At 38.5% G+C, this 23,805-nt stretch overlaps 4 protein-coding genes across 5 annotated transcripts in view; 2 read left to right on the plus strand and 2 right to left on the minus strand.

The window, feature by feature from the left end:
- Positions 1 to 1,129: 1,129 nt before the first annotated feature.
- Positions 1,130 to 9,243, plus strand: LOC135947741 (frizzled-4-like). The gene is made up of 6 exons (XM_065496671.1): positions 1,130 to 1,574; positions 3,211 to 3,533; positions 4,270 to 4,638; positions 6,211 to 6,377; positions 7,290 to 7,744; positions 8,251 to 9,243. Exons 1-6 carry the CDS (start codon positions 1,284 to 1,286, stop codon positions 8,608 to 8,610), a joined length of 1,965 nt encoding a protein of 654 aa, XP_065352743.1. The 5' UTR covers positions 1,130 to 1,283; the 3' UTR covers positions 8,611 to 9,243.
- Positions 9,244 to 9,940: 697 nt separating this feature from the next.
- LOC135934858 (trans-Golgi network integral membrane protein 1-like) lies at positions 9,941 to 16,432 on the plus strand. Its single transcript, XM_065476856.1, has 7 exons — positions 9,941 to 10,137; positions 10,279 to 10,426; positions 12,153 to 12,597; positions 13,955 to 14,359; positions 15,471 to 15,530; positions 15,593 to 15,747; positions 16,043 to 16,432. The coding sequence occupies exons 2-7, from the start codon at positions 10,283 to 10,285 to the stop codon at positions 16,190 to 16,192; spliced, it is 1,359 nt and encodes a 452-aa protein (XP_065332928.1). The 5' UTR covers positions 9,941 to 10,137; positions 10,279 to 10,282; the 3' UTR covers positions 16,193 to 16,432.
- A 32-nt stretch (positions 16,433 to 16,464) lies between these two features.
- On the minus strand, positions 16,465 to 20,715 carry LOC135934859 (acyl-CoA Delta(11) desaturase-like). Of its 2 annotated transcripts, none has more exons than XM_065476857.1 (6): positions 20,559 to 20,715; positions 19,288 to 19,551; positions 18,699 to 18,829; positions 18,439 to 18,644; positions 18,199 to 18,384; positions 16,465 to 16,962 (listed from the first exon to the last, which is right to left on the minus strand). In XM_065476857.1, exons 2-6 carry the CDS (start codon positions 19,544 to 19,546, stop codon positions 16,596 to 16,598), a joined length of 1,149 nt encoding a protein of 382 aa, XP_065332929.1. In that variant the 5' UTR covers positions 19,547 to 19,551; positions 20,559 to 20,715; the 3' UTR covers positions 16,465 to 16,595. The 2 variants fall into 2 exon arrangements, with proteins under 2 accessions (XP_065332929.1, XP_065332930.1); XM_065476858.1 differs by having other exon boundaries at positions 19,288 to 19,554; positions 20,559 to 20,713.
- A 411-nt stretch (positions 20,716 to 21,126) lies between these two features.
- Positions 21,127 to 23,805, minus strand: part of LOC135934857 (uncharacterized) — a 79,221-nt gene continuing 76,542 nt past the window's right edge. The window contains exon 7 of the mRNA XM_065476855.1: positions 21,127 to 23,363. Coding sequence (XP_065332927.1) covers positions 22,494 to 23,363 — 870 coding nt within the window. The 3' untranslated portion in view covers positions 21,127 to 22,493. The remainder of the gene's footprint in view (positions 23,364 to 23,805) is intronic.

The raw sequence follows: 23,805 nt of genomic DNA on the forward strand, positions 1-23,805 counted from the left end.
GGGAGTCAGGGACAAGGATAAATAACTTGCTTTTGCATTTTCAGGCACTTCAAAAACATAAATGTTATATGCAGGGTAAAAAATTATTGAAAAAATTAGAAAAAAAATCCATCACCAACAAAAAGCATACTTTTTCCAGCATTATAATTCCTATGATGCTTTTAAATTAAATATATCGAACATCGTTCTCAGGATAAGGTTTATAAACTTTTATGATATGCCTACAATGCTCAAGTAAAACTGAAAGTCATAACGCTTGTGATTAATAATTATTATTGCATCAATCAAAACATTGAAATTTAAAAGTAGCAATTTTAAGGTTGGGATATTTGTATATTTGTACCTTGAATTTATTTAAGAGAAAGTGAAACAAGAGTTGAATGAGTACAGACTTCACGCTCTTTGATTTGACAAAATTATATCTGGTTCTTTAACGAAACGGAACGGAAGCAGAGTGGTTTTATTTCCAATACAGTCTTGTAATCAATAACTTGCTAGTTGGAGGAGGAAATTTAACATTTTTCTTGGTACGGAGCAAAGAATTAAAAATTATAAGTTACATGCCTTTACCCTTTAACAAAGTTTTGCCTTAAAATAAAAAAAAAAATGTTTCTTCAGAGTTTGATGATTATTAAAATTTGTCTATTTACATTGTGAGCAATTTTCGTTTATATTACAGCGAGGGAAATGTAAGTCAAACTAATTATTTTAAAACAGAAAACTATTCCAAATTTAGGTGCAAATTTATCCTTTTTAAATAGCGAAAAATGAAATAACTCGGCACCAGTTTTTTCTCTTTACCAAAAATTTAAAAAAGACTTTCAAATCAACCTGAAAATTAATCTGGACTTGAAAGATGAAATATATCAATTATCTGCTGTAGTATACTTAAAACTTATCTCAAATTTATAATCAGAAAAAAAATAATGAAAAATATCCAACTGTTCATTCTTTTATAATTTTTTTGGCTGTTAACTCCTGGGGGCGATCTGATAAATTGAATACCAAGTAATCGCATGCCGCATTCTTTTCGGACAAAATTCGCATCTCCCCCTCTCTCTCACTCTTTCTCGTTTCTCTCGCACACGGGCAAGCGAGTGAGCTGGAGCGCGGGCGGGAGAGGCTGAAAGGAGGCACTGGTGGCAGCGCGGCGATGGCGAGCCAGTTGCCATAGGAGGCGCGATTAAGCCGGCAGTGGCGGTTGTGGCGTCGCAGCGCGCAAAGCCCGGCTCTGACATCTCCCCGAGACTCGCATGCGGCGCCGCGGCAGTTTGTGAGAGCGCATGGGGCCCCTCGCAGCCCTCCTGCTGCTGCTGCTCGGGGCGCCGGCGGCCCGCGCCTACATGGCCACCGGCATCTTCGAGCCAGCGCAACGCACCTGTGAGCCCATCAGGGTTAACCTGTGCGACAAAATCGGCTACAACGTCACCGGCTTCCCGAACCTCGTCGGACACGAGCTACAGTCGGACGCTGAAACCACCCTGAAGACGTTCGCACCGCTAATTAAGTTCGGCTGCTCCGCCAGACTGCCCTTCTTCCTCTGCTCCGTCTACGTCCCCATGTGCACTGAAAAGGTCTGTTGCAAACTAGCTAGAAATTTTTGCACATATTTAAATATTCGCAAAATATTAATTATAAAAGCACGAAATATGCGAATTGAAAATAAAAAAGGAATTAAAATATTAGCACATTTTATTTTAAGTTCAAGTTTTTAGTGGTTATATATTAGATGTTTGTTTAAATATATTTTTCATTATTTATTTTAATATAGTTCAATTACTTTATAATAAAATATATTTTTTATATTTTTGGAACCAATGATGAAACATTAACCATATTAATTTTTTAAATTAACCTATCAGTTTACTGTTCATTGTTCATACTTATTTCAAGTAAATATTTTTAAGTAAAGTTAATGCGTCTTAATGATGTGTGAGTCTCAGCTTAAACTAGGTAAAAATATCTCTTGGTTTTTAAACTCAAGCTAGAAATTATAATTTTTTATTCAACATTTTTTTTAAAAACTCACATATTTATTGTTTTTTAGGTATTAACTCTAGCTTCAAAAAGAGTCAAAAGAAAAAAAATTCAAGATGAATAAAATTGTTCTGCCAAATCTTAATTAATTTCCGATTTTCGTCAAGAATTACTCCAAAGTCTAAAATTTAAAACCAGTTTTGGTCCGGAAGCATGAGAGAGGGCCATGCATAGATAAAGGCTCAAGTTTCACTACTTCATACCTCGAGGAGAATATATTTTAAAAAAAAATATGAAAGCGCGTTTATAAGAATAAATTTTGCATGTCACTTTTTCACTTGTAAGTTATGCGTCCTGACCTTAAAGTGAACAGGTCACATAAAATATTTTATAACCGGCGAGAGCCGTGCGCGGCGCATAACATAAACACACACACAGTCGCGGCTGGCTGCTGAGAACTGGGAACGAGTCGCGAGTTGTTTGATGATTGTAGATTAAAAAGTTACCTCGTTGGCTTAAGCACGGGTACCTGCGGAATGAAATATATAGAGACGCTCTGCAAACTCACCAGGGCATAATTACTTTAAAACGTAAAATATGAATCATTTCTAAATACTCTCCTTTGCATTCCTCGGCAATTGGCAAGCAAATTGCGCTCTCGTGTAACAGGAAACGCCAACCTTTTTATACGAGGCATGTTTAAGACGTCCCAGGGTTACTCAGCCTTAGGTTAATTTACTATCAGTGTGCGAGCAATAAAACTAGATTATTCTTAAAAGTTTTAAAATTGAAAAAATGCGAAAATTTCTACAAAATATTAGTGTAATAATAATTATTAATTCAATAAGTTGCTTTAAAAGTTAAACGACACTAAATTTATTCAGAATGTTTTTTAATTTTGCTTTTTAAACCGAAAAATCATTATAAAGTATCATTATAATATCCTGATCTTTCCTTAAAAAAACACCAAAATTGTGAAATTTTTTGTTGACAGTTTGACAGTCGAAAATATTATTTCATCAGAATCATTTTAACAGCAAATTTTCTCATTTCGACGGTGTTTAAGCAGCAGTTTAATTTTAAATTTAATTATTTTGGAAACCCCATTTAATGTTAATACAAGATTCAAGAAAATTTAGAGTAGGTAAATTCGCTGCTACCTCTAAAATTAATTTATCACTCAAATGCAACCAAGTTATAACCAGCGAGAGTGCTTTTTAATTTATTTTCCAGGTAGCAGAGCCGATCGGACCATGTCGGAAATTGTGCGAGTCGGTGAAGTCACGCTGCCAACCGGTGCTGACCGGCGTCGGGCTGCCGTGGCCGACGGCGTTGCAGTGCCACAAGTTCCCCAAGGAGAACAACCACCAGCAAATGTGTATGGAAGGTCCCAACGATCCCGATGGCGATGCTGACGTTTCCGAGGAGATCACCACCCTTCCGCCTCCAACCACGAAGCAGCAAATTCTTCCGAACACGCCGCCAGGGTGCGGGCACCTCACGCCCAGGGAAGCCTACGTGTACATCAACCGGACAGTCCCTTACTGTGCTGTGAGGTAGAGTTCCAATCAATAGCTGCTATTCCGGATATATATATTTGCAAATACGACCCCTACGATTTGACTTTTACTGATTATTGGTTAATAATCCTGATAATGTCTAGCATGCTGGTTGCATAGTTAATTTATAAATATAAAATTACTCATATTACATCAAAATAATTTATAAAATTCATATGCAATTTAAACTTAATTGTCATATTTGCGTATTAACACGTAAATTTACTTTAAATTCTTAAAAAACCTATAAAATAAATATTTTAAATTTAAAATATTTGTTTTACGGAGAACATATTATGGGTTTTAATATGTTAATACTTATATAGGTAATTAATTTTTAAATTACTACATTTTTGGCTTTGAAATAATTAAATTTCAGTGAAATTTAACGTAAGTCGCACTTTTTTTATTAAAAATTTCATCTCTGTGCTTATATTTTTTCATTAAATAAATCTTAAAAATCTTTCCATCAAGCCTTTTTATCTAGCTCTTAACTCTACCAAAATTCTCTAAATATTTGTGCTATATTTTACTAATTTTAACGAATTGAGATGAAGCGGACCTTAAAATATTTCGCTCCTCGAAAATGCGCCAGACCCACGCATTTATTCAAAACTGGTAAAACGCCTCCGTCAATATGCGGCCCCCTGGTGATTTCGTCTCTCTCTCTCTTTCTCTCGATCTGCAGTTGAAATCTCCAATCCAAATCGAAAAAATGCTGCTTATGTTTCAGGTGCGAAGCCGAGGTGCTGTTCGCCAAGCACGACCGGCGTCTGGCCGAGGTGTGGCTCAGCATTTGGGCCGGGCTGTGCTTCGTGTCGACGCTGGCCACTGTGCTGACCTTCCTGGTGGACAACTCGCGCTTCCGCTACCCCGAGCGGCCGGCCATGTTCCTCGCCCTGTGCTACAACCTGGCCAGCGTCGGGTGGGGCGTGCGGGCGGCCGCTGGACGCACCGCCGTCGCCTGCCAGACGCTGCCGCACCCCTCGACGGCCGGCTACCTCTCAGTGTCTGTGCTGCTGTCTCACGACGGCCTGGCCAACGCCAACTGCGCCGTCGTCTTCCTCCTCCTCTACTACTTTGGCATGGCGGCCCTTGTTTGGTGAGAGCCTCTTTTTAATTTTCATTTTTTTAATTCTCTCAGCACGCAAAAATTAATTACGTCAGACACTGGGATGATGTAAATTCTCTTGAAACAGAAGTGATTTTTTTTAATTTGTCTTTCGTCCTCTGAGAACTGTTTAAATTGTACGGAAAACAGCATAAAATTAGTCGTCTAATTTAAAATAAGAAGATAATATTAAAAATCTCCCAAATTAATGCCCTAAAAATAATGATTAAAATAAAAAAAATTGCTGCTTTTCATCTACATTTTAAATTTTGCGTGATAATTTTCCCAAGGGTATAATATGCGAATTGCTTGAGAACATTGTTTAATCAGGATAAATCATTGTTTTTCGGCAGTTTTATATTTTTCGTTGATATTGACAGTTTTAAAAAATTAGGGATCGGAAAAGTTTATTAATTATGTAGAATAATTTTTAAAAATTATTCTGCGACATTTATTCCAGAAACCAGCTAGTTTGGTTTCCAACTTGACTGTAAATATGCCGGTCAAAATTTTGAAAATATGACTGCAAAAAAGAAGCTTCGATTATTTTTGGCTGAGTGAAATCATAAATTTTAACAAAAAACGACTGCAATTGATTTGAAATCTTGGAAAATGACAAAGTTTAGTTAAAAACATGCAAAATTAGTACAATGAACTGTAATATTAAAAAGATTTCGCACTATAAGACGGCCTTATCCGTGTAATTAATCTGCACTGAGTAAAAACAATTTTAATCCCTAAATTTTTAGTATTCAATATTAGTGATATCAGCATTTCCGCTTTTACTATTAATAGTCAGCTTTTAGGGCCAAATTAACTAAAATTAATTGGGTCACAATTTTTTCAAACACAAATGATTAATGAAGGTTATTTACTGGGCTTGATTTTTAATATTCATATATATGCGTACTGCATTCTAATCAATCATGTTTCAAGTCCTTGTCACTTGCGATCAAATTATTCAGCGATTTCGGCACACTTGAGACTTCAAAGGATTTGGCATAGCTGCTGGATTTACACGATGTTCTGCATACAAAGATAATTTAAACATGCAATGCCCACCGCAATCACCGCGTTCCCATGTCCATGATAATGTTTTAAATCAATTAGTCTCATTAGACGAATTGAAGTATGACAACCGTACTGATTTTGATTACCGAGCTGAGGAACTGTGCCCTTCTTTATTCGCAGCCGCAGTAAAGAAAATTTAATCAGCAGAGAATAATGAGATAAGGCATCCGAGCAGTAGCCACGAAACGAGTGCTTTCGACACCTTTCCTCGGTGTTGACAGGCGCCTCTTATCACCACGGAATTATGATTGATGGCTCAGCCGACATATATCGTGAAAATCATAATATTCCCCACGGTTTCCAAAACGTACAAGGAGCGTGTCTGTTCACTGCCCCCCTCCCCTCATTTTAAACAGAAGCAACGTGCCTTTAAGAATTTTGAATAATTTTGTTTGCGTTTGTGGTGGCTGCTTTTGTGTACACGATGACAAATTTCCGGCCGCGCAGAGGCAGCTGAAATAACAGTTGTGCTTTATTTTTTATTTTGCGTAGGTGGGTGATCCTGTGCATGAGTTGGTTTCTGTGCGCGGCCCGTCGCGTCTCTCACGAGGTGTTGGTCCGGTACTCGTCCAGTAGCCACTTGATTGCGTGGGGTGTTCCTGCTGCCCAGACGGTGGCCGTCTTGGCCTTCAGATTCGTCGACGCTGATGAGCTCACAGGTACACACACTCTCTCCTCTACCTTTTTTTATTTGTCATTCTCATTACGTGCCGTTCCCACAAGTACACTCCTTGCATGTCGAGTTCAAATGAATAGCACACACAGACCATTAGCACGCGTTTATCACCGCATGATCGTGAGTGTTGTGTTTCATTGCTCTGATGAAGGAAGAGATTTGCTGACACACAGTTCACGAAAATAAATAAGAATCAATTTTTTACGGCTTAAAATATGTTTTTTTTTACAATTTCTTCGGCACTAGTTCTTCTTAAGCAGCTCTCGTTTATTTGTTGTCTTTATCTGAAATCAACTCTCGTTTTTTTTAATTGTATCCTAAATTTTCCAATCCAAATTTTATGCAACCTCAATTTAACAGGATCCAAATCTGAAAAATCGGTGGCAAAAAAATAAATTAGGTTTAAAATAGTGCTTTTATTTTGCCTCATAAAATTTCAATAAATGAATTTATTAGGATTCACATAATTTAATTTAAATCACTATGGGCCAGATCCAGATGCCGTATGGTGGGGGCATCTGGATGGTGGGGGCAAACGGACAGATAAAAGTGTGGTAAAGAAACGAGTATTGAAATTATGATTAAATTTGTATTGCATGAATTATTAAAGCCAATTGGATCTGAAAAAATACTCGAGAAACTCGTACAGTAGGCCAACGAGAGTTCAAAATTACTCACTTTTATTGGATCTGACCAGCGGGAACTAATTTCAACGAATATATTGCAAGAGAGTTGAATGTAGGCTCAAATCAGTTTGCACTTGACCCCAAATATCACTCGTATTCTCACATAGCAAGTGCTCGACAGCATGCACCCAACAATGGGCTTAATAATTTAATAATCAGGTCATCTTAAGTATTTTCTCCATCTAATATTGTGCATTTTCCTTTGTCAGGAGTGTGCTACGTGGGCAGCCAGAACAGCAGGGCGCTGCAGCTGTGCGTTCTGCTGCCGCACTGCGTTTACCTTTTCGCTGGCGTTTTCTTCCTGATCGTGGGGATGTGGACGATGCCGAAATCAAAAGCGGTGGGCGCCCGGCCGGCCACGGTGTACGTGCCGAATGGGGGCCGCGGCCGGCTGCAGGCCGCCGAGGGCCGCGACCCTGCGCAGCAGGAGGCGCTGATGGTGCGCGTCGGGGTGCTGTGTTTCCTGTGCGCCGTGCCGCAGCTCTGCGTCGTCGCCTCGCTTATCTACGAGGTGCTGCACAGGGATGAGTGGCTCAAGAAGTCAGCCATGCCCAGCCTCTGGGTCTTCATGGTGCGACTCTTCATGCTGCTGGCTGCTGGGGTCGCCTCCATCATCTGGGTCTGGTCGGCCAGGACGCTCAAGCGCTGGCACGCGTTTTTGCAGGTATGCGGAAAACTCTGAAATGATTGGAAAGCTCTTCGTGCTCAGTTAGCCAAAAGATTGCGCTATGCAACGGTTACTTCAGATTTTTAGGCACTTCTCCGCATTCTTCTCCTAATTTTTTTTTGCAAACTCATTTAACTATATCTATTACCGCTCACAGCTAAAATAAATTACGTAAAGCGGATTCTTTGGAGTTGTAGCGCCATATTTTTCATTTTAAACGAGTCCCAGTGCTTAGCTAAAATTTCCTGCTTATTTGTGTTCGATTTAAAGACCGTCTTTTACTTTTTGGTCGGAAAAAATATCCACTTTACCTAATTCGACCCTTAACAATTGATTGGTGTGCTCAGAAACTTCGTCAAAGACGGTCTTTAAGAAAAAAAGTAAAATAACATGATAAAAATGTCACTGCCTCTATATATGGTTCTCGCAATATTCTTATTTTTTAATACAACATATATATAACAAAGTTGTTATTAGAAAAATACATATTTCTGCTCTTTCAGCAATTGACTCGGACGCCAAGAAAGGTGGAGCAGCACCAGCAGCACGCCGTGCCGTTGAAGCACCTGAGCAAGAAGGGCGGCGACCCGTCTGCTCGCTACCTGATCGCCATCCAGCAGCAGACGCAGATCGTGCACCAGCAGCCGCTGCTGGTGGCCGGCACCCAGTCTTCCGTGGTGACGCCGTCGATCGCCGCGTCGTCGCAGGCGCAGGCCAGCGGCCAGTCCGGCCCTGGCAAGTTCCACCACACGCACACGCACTTCCACCACCACCATCACCACCCCCGGAGGCACAAGAGCAGGGAAGGGCCGCCATCGCTCATCCACTGCCCCTCAAACATTGACAGTGAAACTATTTTGTGATCCGTTATCGGACTGTTCCCCGCATTTTAGTCATTTTGGAAAAAATGGTGTGCGTGTGTGCGTCAGAAGTAGGAGATCTGCTTTAACTTTTATAACTAGTTAAGTGTTTCGGAGCTTAATATTAAATTATTCATCGGTCGTGAATTTAATGTGCCAAATTTGAGTGATAAATCATTCAGTCACTTCCTTGATCTAAATTTATTTATTAATGCGTATATGTACAAATTTTATTTTTCCTTTTATATGATAAGTTTCTACCGCTCTAGTATTTAAAATCGACAACTTATTAATTGATCAGATCAATTTAAGAAAATCAAAATTACTATAAACCAGCAGCTAAAAAACTGTAACAAAATATTTGAATATTTTCACCTTTATATAAGGCGCAGCCTTTAATATTTTTAAAACTAACAAAAACACCAGCAGCTTTTTTCTAGTGTTCTCGAAGGAACACTATTTTTGTCTTTGTCTTAAGTCGATTATTTTCATTGACTAAAAAAATGCTACGGAAATCTTAAAATGCGCTTAAAAATGAACATTTGTTAGTGTTTGAAATTTCGGTGCTTCTATACATTATGACAAAATGAAAACTGTTCATATACTAGTAAAATAAACAAACTACTATAAAAATCATAGGATGGGTTTTTGTATTTTATAAGACTTTATGACGAAGTTCCTAAAATTCAGATTAAATTTCGACACATAATGAAACATTTATAAATTAAATTGGTTAAATTGATGAACAATGTTTGTAATTTTTTTCTTTGGCGAATATGAGCGTGACCTAGTAGTCAACTCAGTTTGGTGTTAAAACGTTATCTCGGTTTGCTAATGAGCTATTTGCAAATTTCCCGGCAAAGGTCTTTATATCTAGGGGATTTTCTAACTTTTCCGGAAATCAAAAATTAGCCACCATAATCGATTCGTCTCGTCATGCGGAGTCACCGCCAATGAATAGCAAAAATAATGCTGGATACAAAATTGCACTTTAAACTCTTTCCCTTATTAAAAACCCGAGGTTTTTTACCTCAGAAACTCCTTAACTCAACTCAATCAAAAAATGTATCTCCTAGTATACACTCATTGAACACTATCGTAATTCGAAAATTTAACTGAAATGTCAAACCGCTATCTCTAACCACCGCCAGGACCACAACCTTGAATATTGAAAAGCATGGAGCAAGTTGATAATCCACCAACATAACAGGTGGCAGCACTAAAGCAAAGGAAACTCGGCATTGTACATTTGGGTAGAACGTTTAGGAGCCGATTCAACGAGTACTTCTGGCAGCACAACATGCAGCAACACAACACGCTCGCGCTACTCCCTTCCGCACACCTCATCAAAGAGTCAATGTCAGCTGCTGTCGCTTTCATTAACCTGAAAGCGCGTCGAAGGTGGCATACAGTGATTTCGAATTGTTTGTGATTAGGTCATCAGCCGAATCATCTCTCGAGGGCCTGCAAATTCAGCTAAATGGCGAAGGTTATGTGATCGACGTGGCCCTCTCTGTTTAAAGAAATTCGGTGCGTTGTTATTTTTATCTCTTTTACTGTGATAGCACATATTTCGAGAACTTTTCCTGCTAGAAAAGCAAAATTTCTTGATACAAACATGCTGTCGTGTAGGCTCGCCGACTGAACTCAATTGAAGGTTGCTTTCCGCAGGAAAATGGAGTTGCCCAGGGGACTCATGCTTTTCAGCCTGGTGCTGAGCGTTGCCTCCGGCCCTGTCCCTGAGGCCGACGTAACCATCCTTGCCAGGATGGCCGAAGACAAACGAGTTTGCAGTTTTCCTCCCAGGGAAATGCTTTTGGTACGTGTTGACCTTTGATCTAAATAACCTGTATTATTATGCTGTTATGTGTGTTGTGTGTTAAAACTCTGAAAGTTTTTCATGTATGATTAGGGCATTTAGATTAATTGAGAAAAATTCTAAAATTAAATGTCAAATAACTTAGCTATTGAACACCACCGTATCTTGACGGAATCAGTAGTGCCACGAATCAAAACTAATTTAAAATTTACATATTTATTGCTAGTTCGCTATCGCACCAGTGGATTTTCCAGAGGAAATAATATGAGCGGGCAACATGAGCCGCAGGGAGAAGGGTTTACGGAATTAGATGATTCTCATGAAATATGGCTTAACACTTTTATGTTTTACCATTTAGATTTTTTCAACGGATCTGGTGCAAAATATATATCAAAAATAGTTTTGATTGTATAGGATTAGTGTCGCACGCATATATGCGTTTAATAATAAATTCATTCAAAAATAGTTTTGAATGCATATGATATGTCCTAAGTTAAAATTAACGCTTATTAATCCAGATTTAAATTGAGCCTTTTAAATCAGGATATTATGCAGCTTTAATCAGGCCAGAGTGGCTCGATCTGCCTACCCAAATAGCGATTCATGATTGATTATAAATAATAATTTTTTTACTAACTGCCCTGTTAATTTGACGGGTGTTGAGATCAGGCCTCTTCTTGGTTATTGTTTATTCGGTCACATGAAAACCTATTACGCATTAAAATTTCTTTAACTTTATTTAATATGATTTTTTCTTAGTCAGTCGCACCAGGACCGTGGTAAATGTGCAGTGATTTCTTAACAATTCAAAATTTTCCCTCAAATATGAAACAAATAATTTTCTAGCCTTCCAATTATGAACTAGGTTCTTTTGGTTAATGTACAGTCGTTCGCCAGATTCTCCACGGCTATTACGTCCGTTTTTAAAAGACGATTGATATTTGAATTTATTTTTGTTATAATCCAAGATGATACTGACCGAAAAAATGTTGGTCAAAAGCTCACACCCCAAAGTAAAACAAATTTCCCCAACACGTCCACATTGACAACTATTTTAATTTTTATATCATATTTAGATATGAAAGTGACTCGTTTTGGCCTTTGAATAATGATTGATGGTTCCATTTATATTATAAACTTGTCAAGAAGTAGTTAAAACATGCTATTTAGCTACTTTATATGTAAAAATTCAACACTCGAAAGATCTGGATAAAACCATTTACACCTGATAACACTATTTCCCAACTTTGATTTAATTGAAAAATTGTTTCCTGTGCAAAATCAAAACAAACATCACGCAAAATATTTTTGGGTGTTTATTATTTTTTACAAAATATTAATTATTGCCGTAAATAAGTTTTTTGATTTCTCATTAAAGGCACAGGAGGAAATTCACAGGATCCCTTATTTTTGCGGGAGGAAAATTTTACAATTAATTAAAAAATTGTAGGGTTTTCTAGAATTTTGTAATTTGTTTAAAAAACTTATTGTAAATACAGGACGAAGTTTCCGAAATTTTTCGAAAAAAAAATTAAAATATATGTCCTTTTGTCAAATCTTTAAATTCTACCCGTTTTTCAAAAGTTTGGGAAAAAATTCAACCAGTTTTTATATATTATCATTTATTAAAATTTAAAATTTTTCCTTTATGAACCTGTTCATGGAAAGGTTATTGTTAACATTTGTGCGAAAGAAAATTTTTGATACTTATCAAACTATATTGCAGGATAAAAGCAAGAACGGCATTCTCCGATCCTGCAGAATGGATTTGGAAGAGGATTTGAAAAACGCAAGCCAAACGCTGGAGTTTGCTGCCGACAACCCAACTTACCTGCTCTGCATGGGAATCTATGATCTCTCCATTCACGTTTGCCAGTCCAAAATTTCGTCAGAAGCCCTGCCCAACACCCCCGAGGCGTTCAATAAACTCTTCACTGACGATATACGCGCTGAAAACTTCTGCACAGACATCGCGAACATTGAGCCAGTTGCTGCCTCGAGTAATACAACTGCCAGATGGGTCACGATTTTGACTCAAAACCTGGCCACGGAGGCAGAATGCACAAGAATTTGCAAGCCAAAAAGCAACCACACCAATCCTCTCTGTAATATCATCGCCTGGGGAAGGAATATCTTAAAAAAGAGGGAAAGCAGCAATCCCGTCGAAAAAGGTATATTTAATGAGAGCTCTTTCAAATTCAATTAATTTCAGAAGTGTCATATATAACAGATATCTTTTAAGTTGAATGAATCATAAATGACAAATAGAACTCAGGAACCACTTGTAAATATTTAGAATAATTTTCTTTTAATATATCTATTTTCAAAATTTCATTCTGAAATGGGAAAAAAGCTTCTAAATCATAAAACCCTTTTCGATAAAGTCTTCATTGAGGTGTTATTTTTTCTAGATACATTTTTATTAAAGGAAGAAAAATTTCGCTTTTCCTAATAAGAACCCTAAAAAGTGATGAAATAATTTAGGTTTATATTTTTTTCATTTTTAAGTGGAAAATTCCAACCGCTGGTGATTGTAAATCATCTTCAACTTAATTGAGATATGAACTACGTAATGAGGATTGAAGGCTAATTGCCCTAATTGCTGACCTGAAAGGCTAAAACAGTTTGACTATTACGAGAACAAATGACGTAATTTTTTCAATTTGTTCATTGCAGTTGGCAGTAGCACATCCTACAATTAAGATCTATTCAGAATGAGGAAATTGCTTCAATCCTTAACTATTGAACTGTTCCCTGTACCTCTAATAAGAAAACTTTAATAATTAAGTCAAAACAAATTAATTTCGGTCTGGATATATTGCAGTATCTTTCAGTTTCTTGCAACCGCTTGCTGCTTGAACATTATTTCATTCAACTTTCGCGGATATTAAAATTCAGTTCATTTCATAACCTTTTCACTTTAGGAGAGAAGGTTACAATGAGTTTAACAGTGTGCAATGTTGACAGTTGGAACTTGAGATTTGGCGGTAAAAATATCGCAAAAATAGGATTTTTTCTGAGCAGTATTTCTCAAAATCGGACGTGAGCCTAAAATTTTCACACGTACATTTGATATAATTTTGGGGGACTTTTCAGATTAAAGATAATGTAAGAAATAATTATTGATATCACAATTACACGCAAAGATCATATTGAGTCATTTTTCTGAAAATTTATGTGTATTAATTTAGGCACGTGTGAAAATATCAGTGTTGGTAAAATTTAGCGCTAATCTGATCTATTGTGACAAAAGGAATTTAAGGAAAGCCTAATGTTTTAAAAGAAGTTGAGATATCGCGTTCTCTAAAGGGTCTGAATGTTGAATGTTGCCCTTTAAAACCTGCATACAATTTTGTATATTTTTAGCGTTGAGCGAAAACTATAGTGAATTTTTATTGATTTTTTTCAAACAGAGTCCTACAATTTGTACAGTAAAAAAAGCTCAGGAAAAGTGATTATTTGGCCTTAATTTGAAACTTTATTTTAGGTTAAATATCATCAAAAATGAAAATTATGTTAACATTTCAGCTCCGTCTACTGCACTGAGAGATGAAGAATTGATGCAAAACGGCGAGCCCAAGGAGGAAAGCGCCGAGCCCCCAACAAAAAGTGCTGAGACCTCGCCAAAAAGCGCGAGTCCTGCGAGCACCAGCAGCAAGACGTCAGCGGCGACCTCTCAATCTGCTCTCTCCTCCTCAGCCGCTGGTGTAGCGGTTGGCAAGACGCCGTCCGCTTCGCCAAAGAACGCGGGTGCTGCAGCCAACGCGACTTCTGCTCAAAGCGTATCCGCCACTGCGACAAAGGATTCGATCACGCAAGCTAGCGCGTCTCAACCCACTGCTGAAAAGACTACCAGCACAACCACAACAGGGAAGGAAACTGGTAACGCCGCTAGCAAGACCACTCCTGATTACAACGATGAGGTTGAAGAAGGTAGGAGAAAGATTTTTTAGAAAATTATTTATTTTAACTTTTTGCGATATGAAATGAAAAAAATATTTCAGAAATTGTTTGACCAGTAAAGAAATTATTAAAAAAATAATTCGCGAAGAAATAAGTAAAGCAAACAAATTTTAGGCTAACAGAGTTGCATTTACTTACCACCCGGTTTTTCACCACTGGTTTTTAACGGTTTTTACCAATTTCTTGGGAATGAAATGAAGATATTCCATATTTTCCCTGTGAAAATCTAAAATTTGCAGTCGTAGTTATCAAAATTTCCTCTGCTGTACATATTTTTAAATTGCCATTTTTTGCTGCCTCAATTTCTCCAAAAATTTCTTCAAGTTGAGGTCATGAGCAATAATTAGGATATTATTGAAAACTGAGGTGCAAACATGGCCTGCAAGAAACTGGTAGAAATGAAAAAAAAACGCTTTTTACCGTTGCACTAAATTTTTTAAATAAAATGCAGGTGTTTTGCAATCCTGTGTAGGCTAATATTTTCTAATCCTCTCTTTAATTTTTTTAATTTTTAATTTCCGGCCAAAATATTCTGGAAATCTTGGCTTGAGATTTATTTATTAAAATAATTATATTAATCCAGTAAGTAGGAAAACCACGTCTTGTTTTTCATTTACCGCTAAAGAATGCAAAAACCTGGAACGAAAATTTGTTCCCAGAAACAACAATAATTAAACTTATTAAAATTTACACCACTCATTTAGTCACACCTAGACTGTTGTTTGATTTGAGCTTAAATACGATTTTTATTTTAGAAACTTAGAAATGATTTTTCGATGACTCTGGAACCAAATTTAACTTCTGGAATTAATTTTAGAGAGCCTTTGGGCAATTTTGAGGGTGGATTATAGATGAAAAATTAGGCGTTCCATGTTATTATCAGATATCTAGAAAAATTCTGCTTTCATTATTTCGCAACCTTTGTGTGGTTTAAAATAGGGGTTTTTCACAAAAAATTTTTGCACCTGGTTGCATTTCCAATCTACTCATTGGCAGACTAGTCTTTTTGCTATGCTTATAGACTTCATCTTTTTTAAAAATCTTTTTCACGCCTAATGCTTTGTTCTTCATTTGTGTGCAGTTTACAACCCAGGAGAGGAGGACAATAAAGATAAGCCAGTAGGTGACACCGAAATACCCGGTAAGCTAAATTAAAACAAAAAATTTCAAATGAATTAGCTTATATTTACTTAAAACTTGCAGATGACAAAGGAAATAATGAAGTAAATGCTCAACTTGGCGGATTGATGGAACAAAGAGAGGGAAATGTGGATGATCAGTCCAACTTTCCTTCCTATTTCCTCACCTTGGTCATCATTTGTGTTGTTGGATACTTAGTTTTCCACAACAAGCAAAAGGTTTGTTACTTTCATCCTCTGGTACCTCTTTCTTCACAAAAAATGGTGAAATTGAAAAATATACTCACACCTTTTTAAAGAAACCCCATTTTGTCGATAATTCTATTCACAAGTGGGAGATTTTTATAAAACTTAGTTAAAGCTCAACGGATAGTTGTTATTCTCTTGCAAGTAACTTTCATCTTAATTTTAAAATTGTGTTAATGTTCTGTCCATATAATTAATATTATAAATTTCATTTTATTTAAAAATTATTCACACAAAATAAATGCTAAAAATGATATCCTTTTTGTAGATTTTTGCTCTAGTATTGGAGGGTCGCAGAGGTAGCAACGGATCTCGGCGTCGGCCCAACTCATCCAACTACAGAAAGCTGAACACAAACCTCGAAGAGGCAATCACTTCTCCTGCACCACGAAGCACTAATTCTCACGTTATCTATTGAAGGAAGACTGCCTTTTCTGCCATGCCATTTGCTTAATTGGTACCCTCCACTGTGCTATTTGTTTCGAGGTTTGTGTGTCTCTCCTCCTTTCGGCTTTTGATATTGTCGTTGGACACTAACTGTGATTAGAAACTCACTTAGATTTATTTATGAATCCACTTCCTTGCTTACTTACTTTTGCATTATCGTTATTAGGGAACCCCTAATAAACATGGAATTTTTGGAATTGATACAAAATAAGGATTTTTATTATTAAAAGCAAACATTCCACGTGTTTTTTGATAAGATACAGAGCTGCGTAAGTTTATTACAACTGAATACATAATATATCACCTCATTTTCGCAAAGCTGGAGCTCATCAAACATCTCTTATTAAAAAAATAACTTAAAACTACAGCAACATTCACGCCCGATGCCGAGCACTACCATTACTAACAACGTGATTGTTATTCGCCTTTGCCGATTCGTCAGGGTGTGGCTCGGCTTCCTCTATGTGATCGTGGCATTCTTTTTTTGTGGTGTGGAATCCGTGGATGTCAGTTCCGTCGCCGGTCCTCTGGATTCTCCGGTGGATCATTTGGTCAGAAGCGAATTTCAGGTCGTAGGCCCAGCCGATCCTGGCGAAGAACTCGATCAATTGCGTCGTCCAGCTGTGGTGCACGGCCAGCTCGGCTGCCCGGTAGTCCCAGGGGAATGCGTGGTGGTAGTTGTGCCAACCCTCTCCGAACGCCCACATTCCCACCCATTTGTTCTCCCTCGGCATTATGTTCCTGAAAGAATATTTTACAAATTATGAGAAAATCTTGACTGATATTTCTATAGAACTAATTAATATTAAGAAAATAATGAAAAATGGCTTAACTCTTCGCAAAATTTACTAATAAATTACCTGCGCGTTTATTAATTCTTCCAATTTTTATGTAAGCAGTGTTTAAGTTCAGAAAAAGCCGACTTTTTCGGAAAAGGTTCATGTCATCTGGTAAAATCAGATTTAACCTGATGATAATGTTTTAATCTCCATTCAAGATAGATTTACGCAAACCAAACATTTACAACCATGTATCATAATGCAAATTCCAGACATTAAAAAAACTATTAAATACCTCTTTCTTCACGAAAAGACAGATTCCCAAAAAAATTATATAAAACTGTCGAGAAAGGTGGTATTGCGTCCTTAAGAAATATTTTTACCGACATCAATAAGCAAATTAATGGCTCAGAATTTTATTTAATTGATCGCTATTTCAACAACTTTCCAACAACATTTGTTGCTATAATTATTTGATTTTGAAAAAAGGCTCATTTGTTACTCTTTTGGGACATGCCAGAGAAATAGCTTAAACTTGCTGTAAAATCGGCAGGCTAATTTGTCGGTCATTGGATTTTTTAAGTTCTTTCAGAAAGTATAAAGACAAATCGAGGACACATGTTTTTTAATTAGATCAAGGCTGAAAAGAGGCATTGAAATTGAAAAACAGCTAAGTCCCATACATATTTTATCTTAACTTCCTGTCTTTTACGCCCTTAAGCGTTTTGCTATTAGCACTATTTCCATTGAAAATATGTTTTGTCAAAACATCTGCATTTTTTTAATTTTATATCTATTGGAATGTTAGGAATATCTATGCTAACATTGAGTTTGATGTATCGGGCCCTGATGGGCCCTTAAATTCAAATGTGTCAATTTTCAACACGAGTAATTGAGGAGTAGAATGCTGACTCCGCATAAAGCAAATTTTAAATTTCTGCCATTTTTATTTTTGCCTATAGTTAAAATTTAAAATATTTTAGAGGTTCTAACGTGCGATTCAAAACACCTTTCTTGAATTGTGCCTCCAAAATTTACGTTGAAGCCATTTTCGACTCTTTTGTGATGCTTAAAAACAGTTGCCTTTTTCAGATTTCTAATTTTATCTTATTTTAATTTAAAAAGAAAATGCGCATTTCAACAATGGAATATTCCTCGAGTGGCTTTTTCGATACAAAAAATGAAATATTTCACTTACTTATCATACGGCTTGGTTCCCCACAAGTGAGCAGCACTGTTGACGGTCCAAGTAAGATTCAGCACGATGATGCTCCTGGTAAAGTAGACGGTCAGGAGAGCGTCAAGCCAATATTCGTCGAAGAAGTAGATTGGCACAATGACGGGCAGGAAGATTGCACACAGGACGTACAGCTTCTTGTAGTGACTACATTAAAGGAAATGTTGGTGAGTCAAAGCAAGTATGCAGGCTAATTCTCACTTCTTTTGGAACATGAGCAGCGGGTCTCTCTCGATGTCGCTCATGTCGATGGTCAGGCCTTTGATCTTGATGAGTGGGTGCTTTTTCATGGCTAGCCAGCCGACGTGCGAGTACCAGAAGCCGCGGCGGGCGTTGTGCGGGTCAGCGTTCGTGTCGCTGTACTTGTGGTGCAATCTGTGGTCTCTCACCCAGATGTACATGCAGTTCTGAAAGCAATGCACGATTATCTTCAGCTCCAGTTGTTGCCGCCGCTAACTCACCTGCCCGGCAACCGTATGCCAGAAGAGCAGCAGCGCTCTCAGTTTCCAGTTCGCTTTGAACGCTTTGTGCGAGTACAGTCTGTGGGCTCCCATCAGAACGCCTTCCGCGCTGAGGAAGCCAACGAAAAAGGCTGAAAGTTAAAATTTTGTCAGTCTTTTTGTAGCTGTACTGATTACCCAGAATTGATTAAAGTTGTTGCATATGAATACGAATCAAATCAATTTTTGGCATTTCAATCAATTTTCCTTTTAATTTCAGTATTTTAGCTTGATTTGTTGAGATCGGTTAAAACGAAAAAAATCAAATGTGAATTTTTACGGACCACCATTTCGAATAAAATTCTTAAATTAATGTTAACAGCTGTCTTCATAAGAAAAAATATCACAAGAAATTAAATGCAGCTTCCTCGGTTTGCAGCGAGCTGGTTTTTAATTTCTTAATTCTGACAATTATGACAACTTCGCGTGCTTTCTGCCTTCATTTTTCATCAAGAAGTAAAAAAATTATTTATCAAAGCCTTTTACCACTTTCTATGGATATTAAATTCTTAAAAAAAAATCTGCTTTAAATTCTATGTGAAGACCTTACCCCAAAACATGGTTTTCCATTGGGTGAGCGGGTAGAGGGTGGTGATGGTTCCGAGGCATCGGACACCACCGATGAAGAAGAGCACGTGCAGGATAACAAAGCCAATAGCGTTGAACCAGACGATCTCCCCAGAAAACTCCTCCATCAACTCTTTCTCTTCCTTTTTCTTGAGCTCCTCCTTGGTGGGCAAGCGGGGCTCAGAGGCGTCCTCGGGAAGAGGCACCAGGGGCTCGTTGGCTGCGTGCGGAGATGGTGGCATGGTTGCTGCGGCAGAAAGAAGAGTGTCTAGCGATAGATATCACAGTAGACGATAGGGACAATTAAGTGGGGGATGCGACACCGATGACTGTCACCTCGGCCGAAAAATATTCATCGCATTTGCATAAATTTGGAAGCGTCGTCCTGCCATTGTCCCTGACACTGGCGTGAACTAATATTCGGATTGATTCCCATGACTCAATTGTCCGTCTAGATTTTTCTACTGCCGGTTTTTCCCGGAAAAAGCAGCTAGATATGCACGGGTCCGGATTGCAACTGATTAGAAAATTAAATTAAATTTTTGTACATTTAATTGATTTTTATTTAATTTGCATGGTTTTAAAGGAGATTGTGAAATAATTCATTTTCAAAACAATAAAGGTTTTCAGGAATTATTGAAAATTGCATTGGCAGTTCCGGTCAAAAATTATAAACAATGCCGCGAATCAGGCTTCTCTCTAAAAATACAAAAAAAATAGTTTTTAAATTTGTTTCACCCTTTTTAATTTTGCGTTATACTTGAAATATTTTTCACTACCTACTGATCGATGCAAAATTGAAGGAATGAACTGTTTATAAACAAATAGCTTTACTATATTTCATCTGAGGGGCCAGAAAATTATTCACTTTTCTAATTGTTTTCAGGTAATTTTTTACTGTTTATGATAGTTGTGAAGATTTAAATGCTAGTATGATAATTTGAATATTGATCACTTAAAGGTTTTTTATACGTTATAATAATTGTTCTTTTAATTACCCCAGTCAATATTTACAAACAGATATCTAGCCCTAATTTTCCCAATCTCAATGAAGTCATTTTATCCTTATGTCAATTTCTACTTAAATTTGTTGAAAATTTTATACATCAATAGAGAAAAAGGAAATTTTGCTGTTTTTATTTTACAGTTAGTAAAAAATGTTGCTTTCCTTTGCATTCTTTTAATTTTGAACTTTGAGCAAGTAATATAAAATATAATTTTTAACTATAACAAATACTTGAAATATATTCTTACTTTTGATGAACAGAAAGAGATCCGAAAGAGCTGCAACAGTCCTGAGGGCGTCGGTGTTCCCTTTCCTTCCAACAAGCTATTCTCTAGGCCCCCTATTTTTTGTCAGCCCCTTGCACTTCTTCACTCCACTAACAGCACTTGAAGAATAGGCAGAGCATTTGGTGCCTTTGGTTTTTATACGAGGCGCCGCGATTGTGGGTCACTCACCGTTGACGAAACTGATTTGCTATGCAAAGGTTCCCACAGATTTTCTCACCACCGCGCCGAACCATTTCCAAGAGGAGCGGGTGACCAGAAGTTGCTCGATTGGTAAAACGTGCCACTCGGCACAAGCGTGCACGTGTTTCGCCAATGTGATCACGTAACGACTCATTATTTATGTTTGTTTATTCAAAGCAATTAAGGAATTATTCATTTTAAGTCGCACGGAAAAATAATGGAAAGCCAGATTTCAATTTCTATTTGATATTTCGTTTGTTACGTAACGTGTTGCGTCTTCCGCGTTGCGCACTGTCACGCATTTCGCCGCAATCCAGAAGGTGTTGATGAATAAATTAAATTCACCCTATTTAGATTGAAAACGTCATTCTTTTATTTACATAAAATCTGAAACATGGCATCTTTGGACCGAGAGGAAATGTACAACTTACGAGTGATGAGTACACAGACTTTGCGTAGAGCGCCAAACGCGATTTGTTCTAAAATCAGCGTCGAAATGAAATCCGACGTTGAAATTTTGGAATGAGAGATTCAAAGTATTTTGTTCCATCCATATATAATGTGTGTGTGTATATATAACATTTTATGTACATTCCGCAACATTTAATTAAAACAGGGCCACCGTCGCAGGCGTTCCATTTTAGACGTAAGACACAGTTCTACTATATACCATATACACAAAACAAGCTTGATATATAATATCATGAATTTGTCAAAGTGTCAAAAGAGCACGTAACACGCACGTCGCATTTTTAATGATAAACCACTCTCTCTGCAGTCTCGTCTCCACTTCACTCTTCGCCAACAATGATTTTATTTTTTGAAACAACAAGCAGCTGCACGATGTGCGCTAGGCTTATAATATAATATACACGTAATTATTTTCAACACTTTTGTGAGGACAAATGGAAAACAACAACACAGCCACAGAGAATATGTATATATTTATCCACAAAAAGTGCAATATGTCCTCCAACTTTGCAACAAAAACGCGAATACATGCGTGGGCTATAATCTTTTTTTTCAAAATCATCAACGCGCGGACTAAATTTTCATCTTTGAATCGATATATAACATTAACAAGAGTATATTTATTTTCAGTACCAATCGTTTCATAATTATGGGCAATTATGTGAGTATTTCAACATTATTTTCCAACGCATTACTTTATTTACGGCTTAAGTAAAAGTATACAAAAGTAGAAAACTTGACTATATTTTTGTTCTTTTGTTGTAAAAGGTTCAAAATCATGACCTGGCAGCCTGCAGCTTGAGCAGCGGCTCTCGTTAAGCGCAGAGTCCTTCAAGCTAGGAGCTTTTAAAAAAATGCAAATGTAGGAAAAGCATCAAACTGTATGTGTCCGAGTAGCATTTAGAATATATATGGTAGTAACAAAATTTATATGAGTGTGTGTGTGACTAACAAGCATAAAGGCTTCTGGCTATTCTTTTAACAGCTATATGGCTACGTAGGAAAATCGGAAAAATATGCGCTCGAAACTTCTCTTTGTGTGTCAACCTCTAACACTGAGCACCGTCAACTTTGATTACTCACACAGGAAGCCCCCTAGCTCTGTTCACTCGTGCTCGATCGTATCGACGCTTCCGCTGCAATTATTACTCACGATCAACAGCAATCACTCCCGCACCAGCCAGAGTAAATTGCAATTTTCCCACCGCGCGAAACAAATTATTGTTCCACACACGCAGAAATGTCTCAATCCTTCAGGGAGGTGAACCTGCGCAGTCTGCCCCTGATTTTGTGGTTTTTGACCACCCTCTGGATCCTGAGGTTGCATCCGGCGCCGCCCAGGTAGGTGACCTCGGCCTTGGCGCCCTCCTGCACGGCGCCGATCAGGGCCTTGACCGCCTCGGCGCCCACGTCCTGCGCGCTGATCCTCAGGGTGGAGCCGGCGAAGCGGTCCCGGATGGCCCTGCCGAGGGTGGCGGCCTGGTGCGGCTGCAGGCCGACGCCCTCGATGGCCAGCCAGCTGAGCAGGCCCAGACTGGCCACGGCCGTCTGCAGGAAGCAATGCTCGATGGCGTTCCTGCCGCCGTCCGTCACGCTCAGGTTGTCGGCCCGCAAATGGCTCAGGGAGCACAGCCGCAGGGCCCGACCAACCGCCCTGAGCGACCTTTCCGGCTCTTCGAGTTTGATCCTCCAGCCGCCCAGCCGCAGCGTCTGCAATGAGCGGAAGTGCTGCGACAGCGTCGAGATGAAGTGCACCAGCGTCTTGTCGTCGACGAACTCCTCCTTGTCAGGGTCGCCGTGCTGATCGAGGCTCAGGTCGAGCTCGCTGAGGCGCGTGAAGCCGCGCAGGAAGGGCAGGATGTGCGGCCCGCGCAGCACCACGTGCTCGTTGACCGCCACCGCGAAGCCGGCCAGCCGCAGGAAGACGACGCTCGACGCGTCGAACTCTGGCAGTGACGACAGGAGTTCCGCCCGCACCTCGTAGTCGTCGCGCTTGCCCAAACGCGCCAGCCGACCTTCGACGCAGGTGATGTGGACGCGACAGTGCGACAGCACCAGGTCTCGCAGCTCCGTCGACCGCAGGAAACTCGTCAGGGCGCTCAGAGTCACGTCCTCCTGCAACCAGAAAGCAAATCCCAATTCAGCCCGTTGACAATTGCGCAGAGGTTAATTGGTTTCAACCCATCACAATAATCAAAGCGCTTGGTTAATAATGGACGAGATAATCTCAGTTGAACGATTTTCGAGCTCAATTGCTACAAACAAATTGCTTTCGATTGGCTATTTCGCGAACGTCAACCACATTCAATAAACAAATAGGTCAGTGAATCTTCTTTTTAATTTTTCGATTTCATTCGTGTAAAAATTTTCATAACGGGACTGTTGATTTATTCTCTAGTCAATTCAATTCAAATTTCCTTTATTCATTAATACGGAACATTTACAATGACTTTTGAATAGTTGTCAGGATCAATTTTAAGAAAGTTTTTGCCAGCCTTAAACGTTCCTTGCAAGATTGACACCAACTGCATGTGTTTTTTCAACTTCACAAAAATAT

Source organism: Cloeon dipterum, chromosome 1 (genome assembly GCF_949628265.1).
Source record: "Cloeon dipterum chromosome 1, ieCloDipt1.1, whole genome shotgun sequence".
Lineage (NCBI taxonomy): Eukaryota > Metazoa > Arthropoda > Insecta > Ephemeroptera > Baetidae > Cloeon > Cloeon dipterum.

Excerpts from the sequence above, each read along its gene's own strand:
- LOC135947741 (XM_065496671.1), top strand. The coding sequence starts at position 1,284 with ATGGGGCCCCTCGCAGCCCTCCTGCTGCTGCTGCTCGGGGCGCCGGCG. Across the intron at positions 1,575-3,210 it reads TCCCCATGTGCACTGAAAAG|GTAGCAGAGCCGATCGGACC; the intron begins GTCTGTTGCAAA and ends TTTATTTTCCAG. Across the intron at positions 3,534-4,269 it reads GTCCCTTACTGTGCTGTGAG|GTGCGAAGCCGAGGTGCTGT; the intron begins GTAGAGTTCCAA and ends CTTATGTTTCAG.
- LOC135934858 (XM_065476856.1), top strand. The coding sequence starts at position 10,283 with ATGGAGTTGCCCAGGGGACTCATGCTTTTCAGCCTGGTGCTGAGCGTT. Across the intron at positions 10,427-12,152 it reads CTCCCAGGGAAATGCTTTTG|GATAAAAGCAAGAACGGCAT; the intron begins GTACGTGTTGAC and ends ACTATATTGCAG. Across the intron at positions 15,748-16,042 it reads TTTTCCACAACAAGCAAAAG|ATTTTTGCTCTAGTATTGGA; the intron begins GTTTGTTACTTT and ends TCCTTTTTGTAG.
- LOC135934859 (XM_065476857.1), bottom strand. The coding sequence starts at position 19,546 with ATGCCACCATCTCCGCACGCAGCCAACGAGCCCCTGGTGCCTCTTCCC. Across the intron at positions 18,645-18,698 it reads GGCATACGGTTGCCGGGCAG|AACTGCATGTACATCTGGGT; the intron begins GTGAGTTAGCGG and ends CATTGCTTTCAG. Across the intron at positions 18,385-18,438 it reads CTGCTCATGTTCCAAAAGAA|TCACTACAAGAAGCTGTACG; the intron begins GTGAGAATTAGC and ends CCTTTAATGTAG.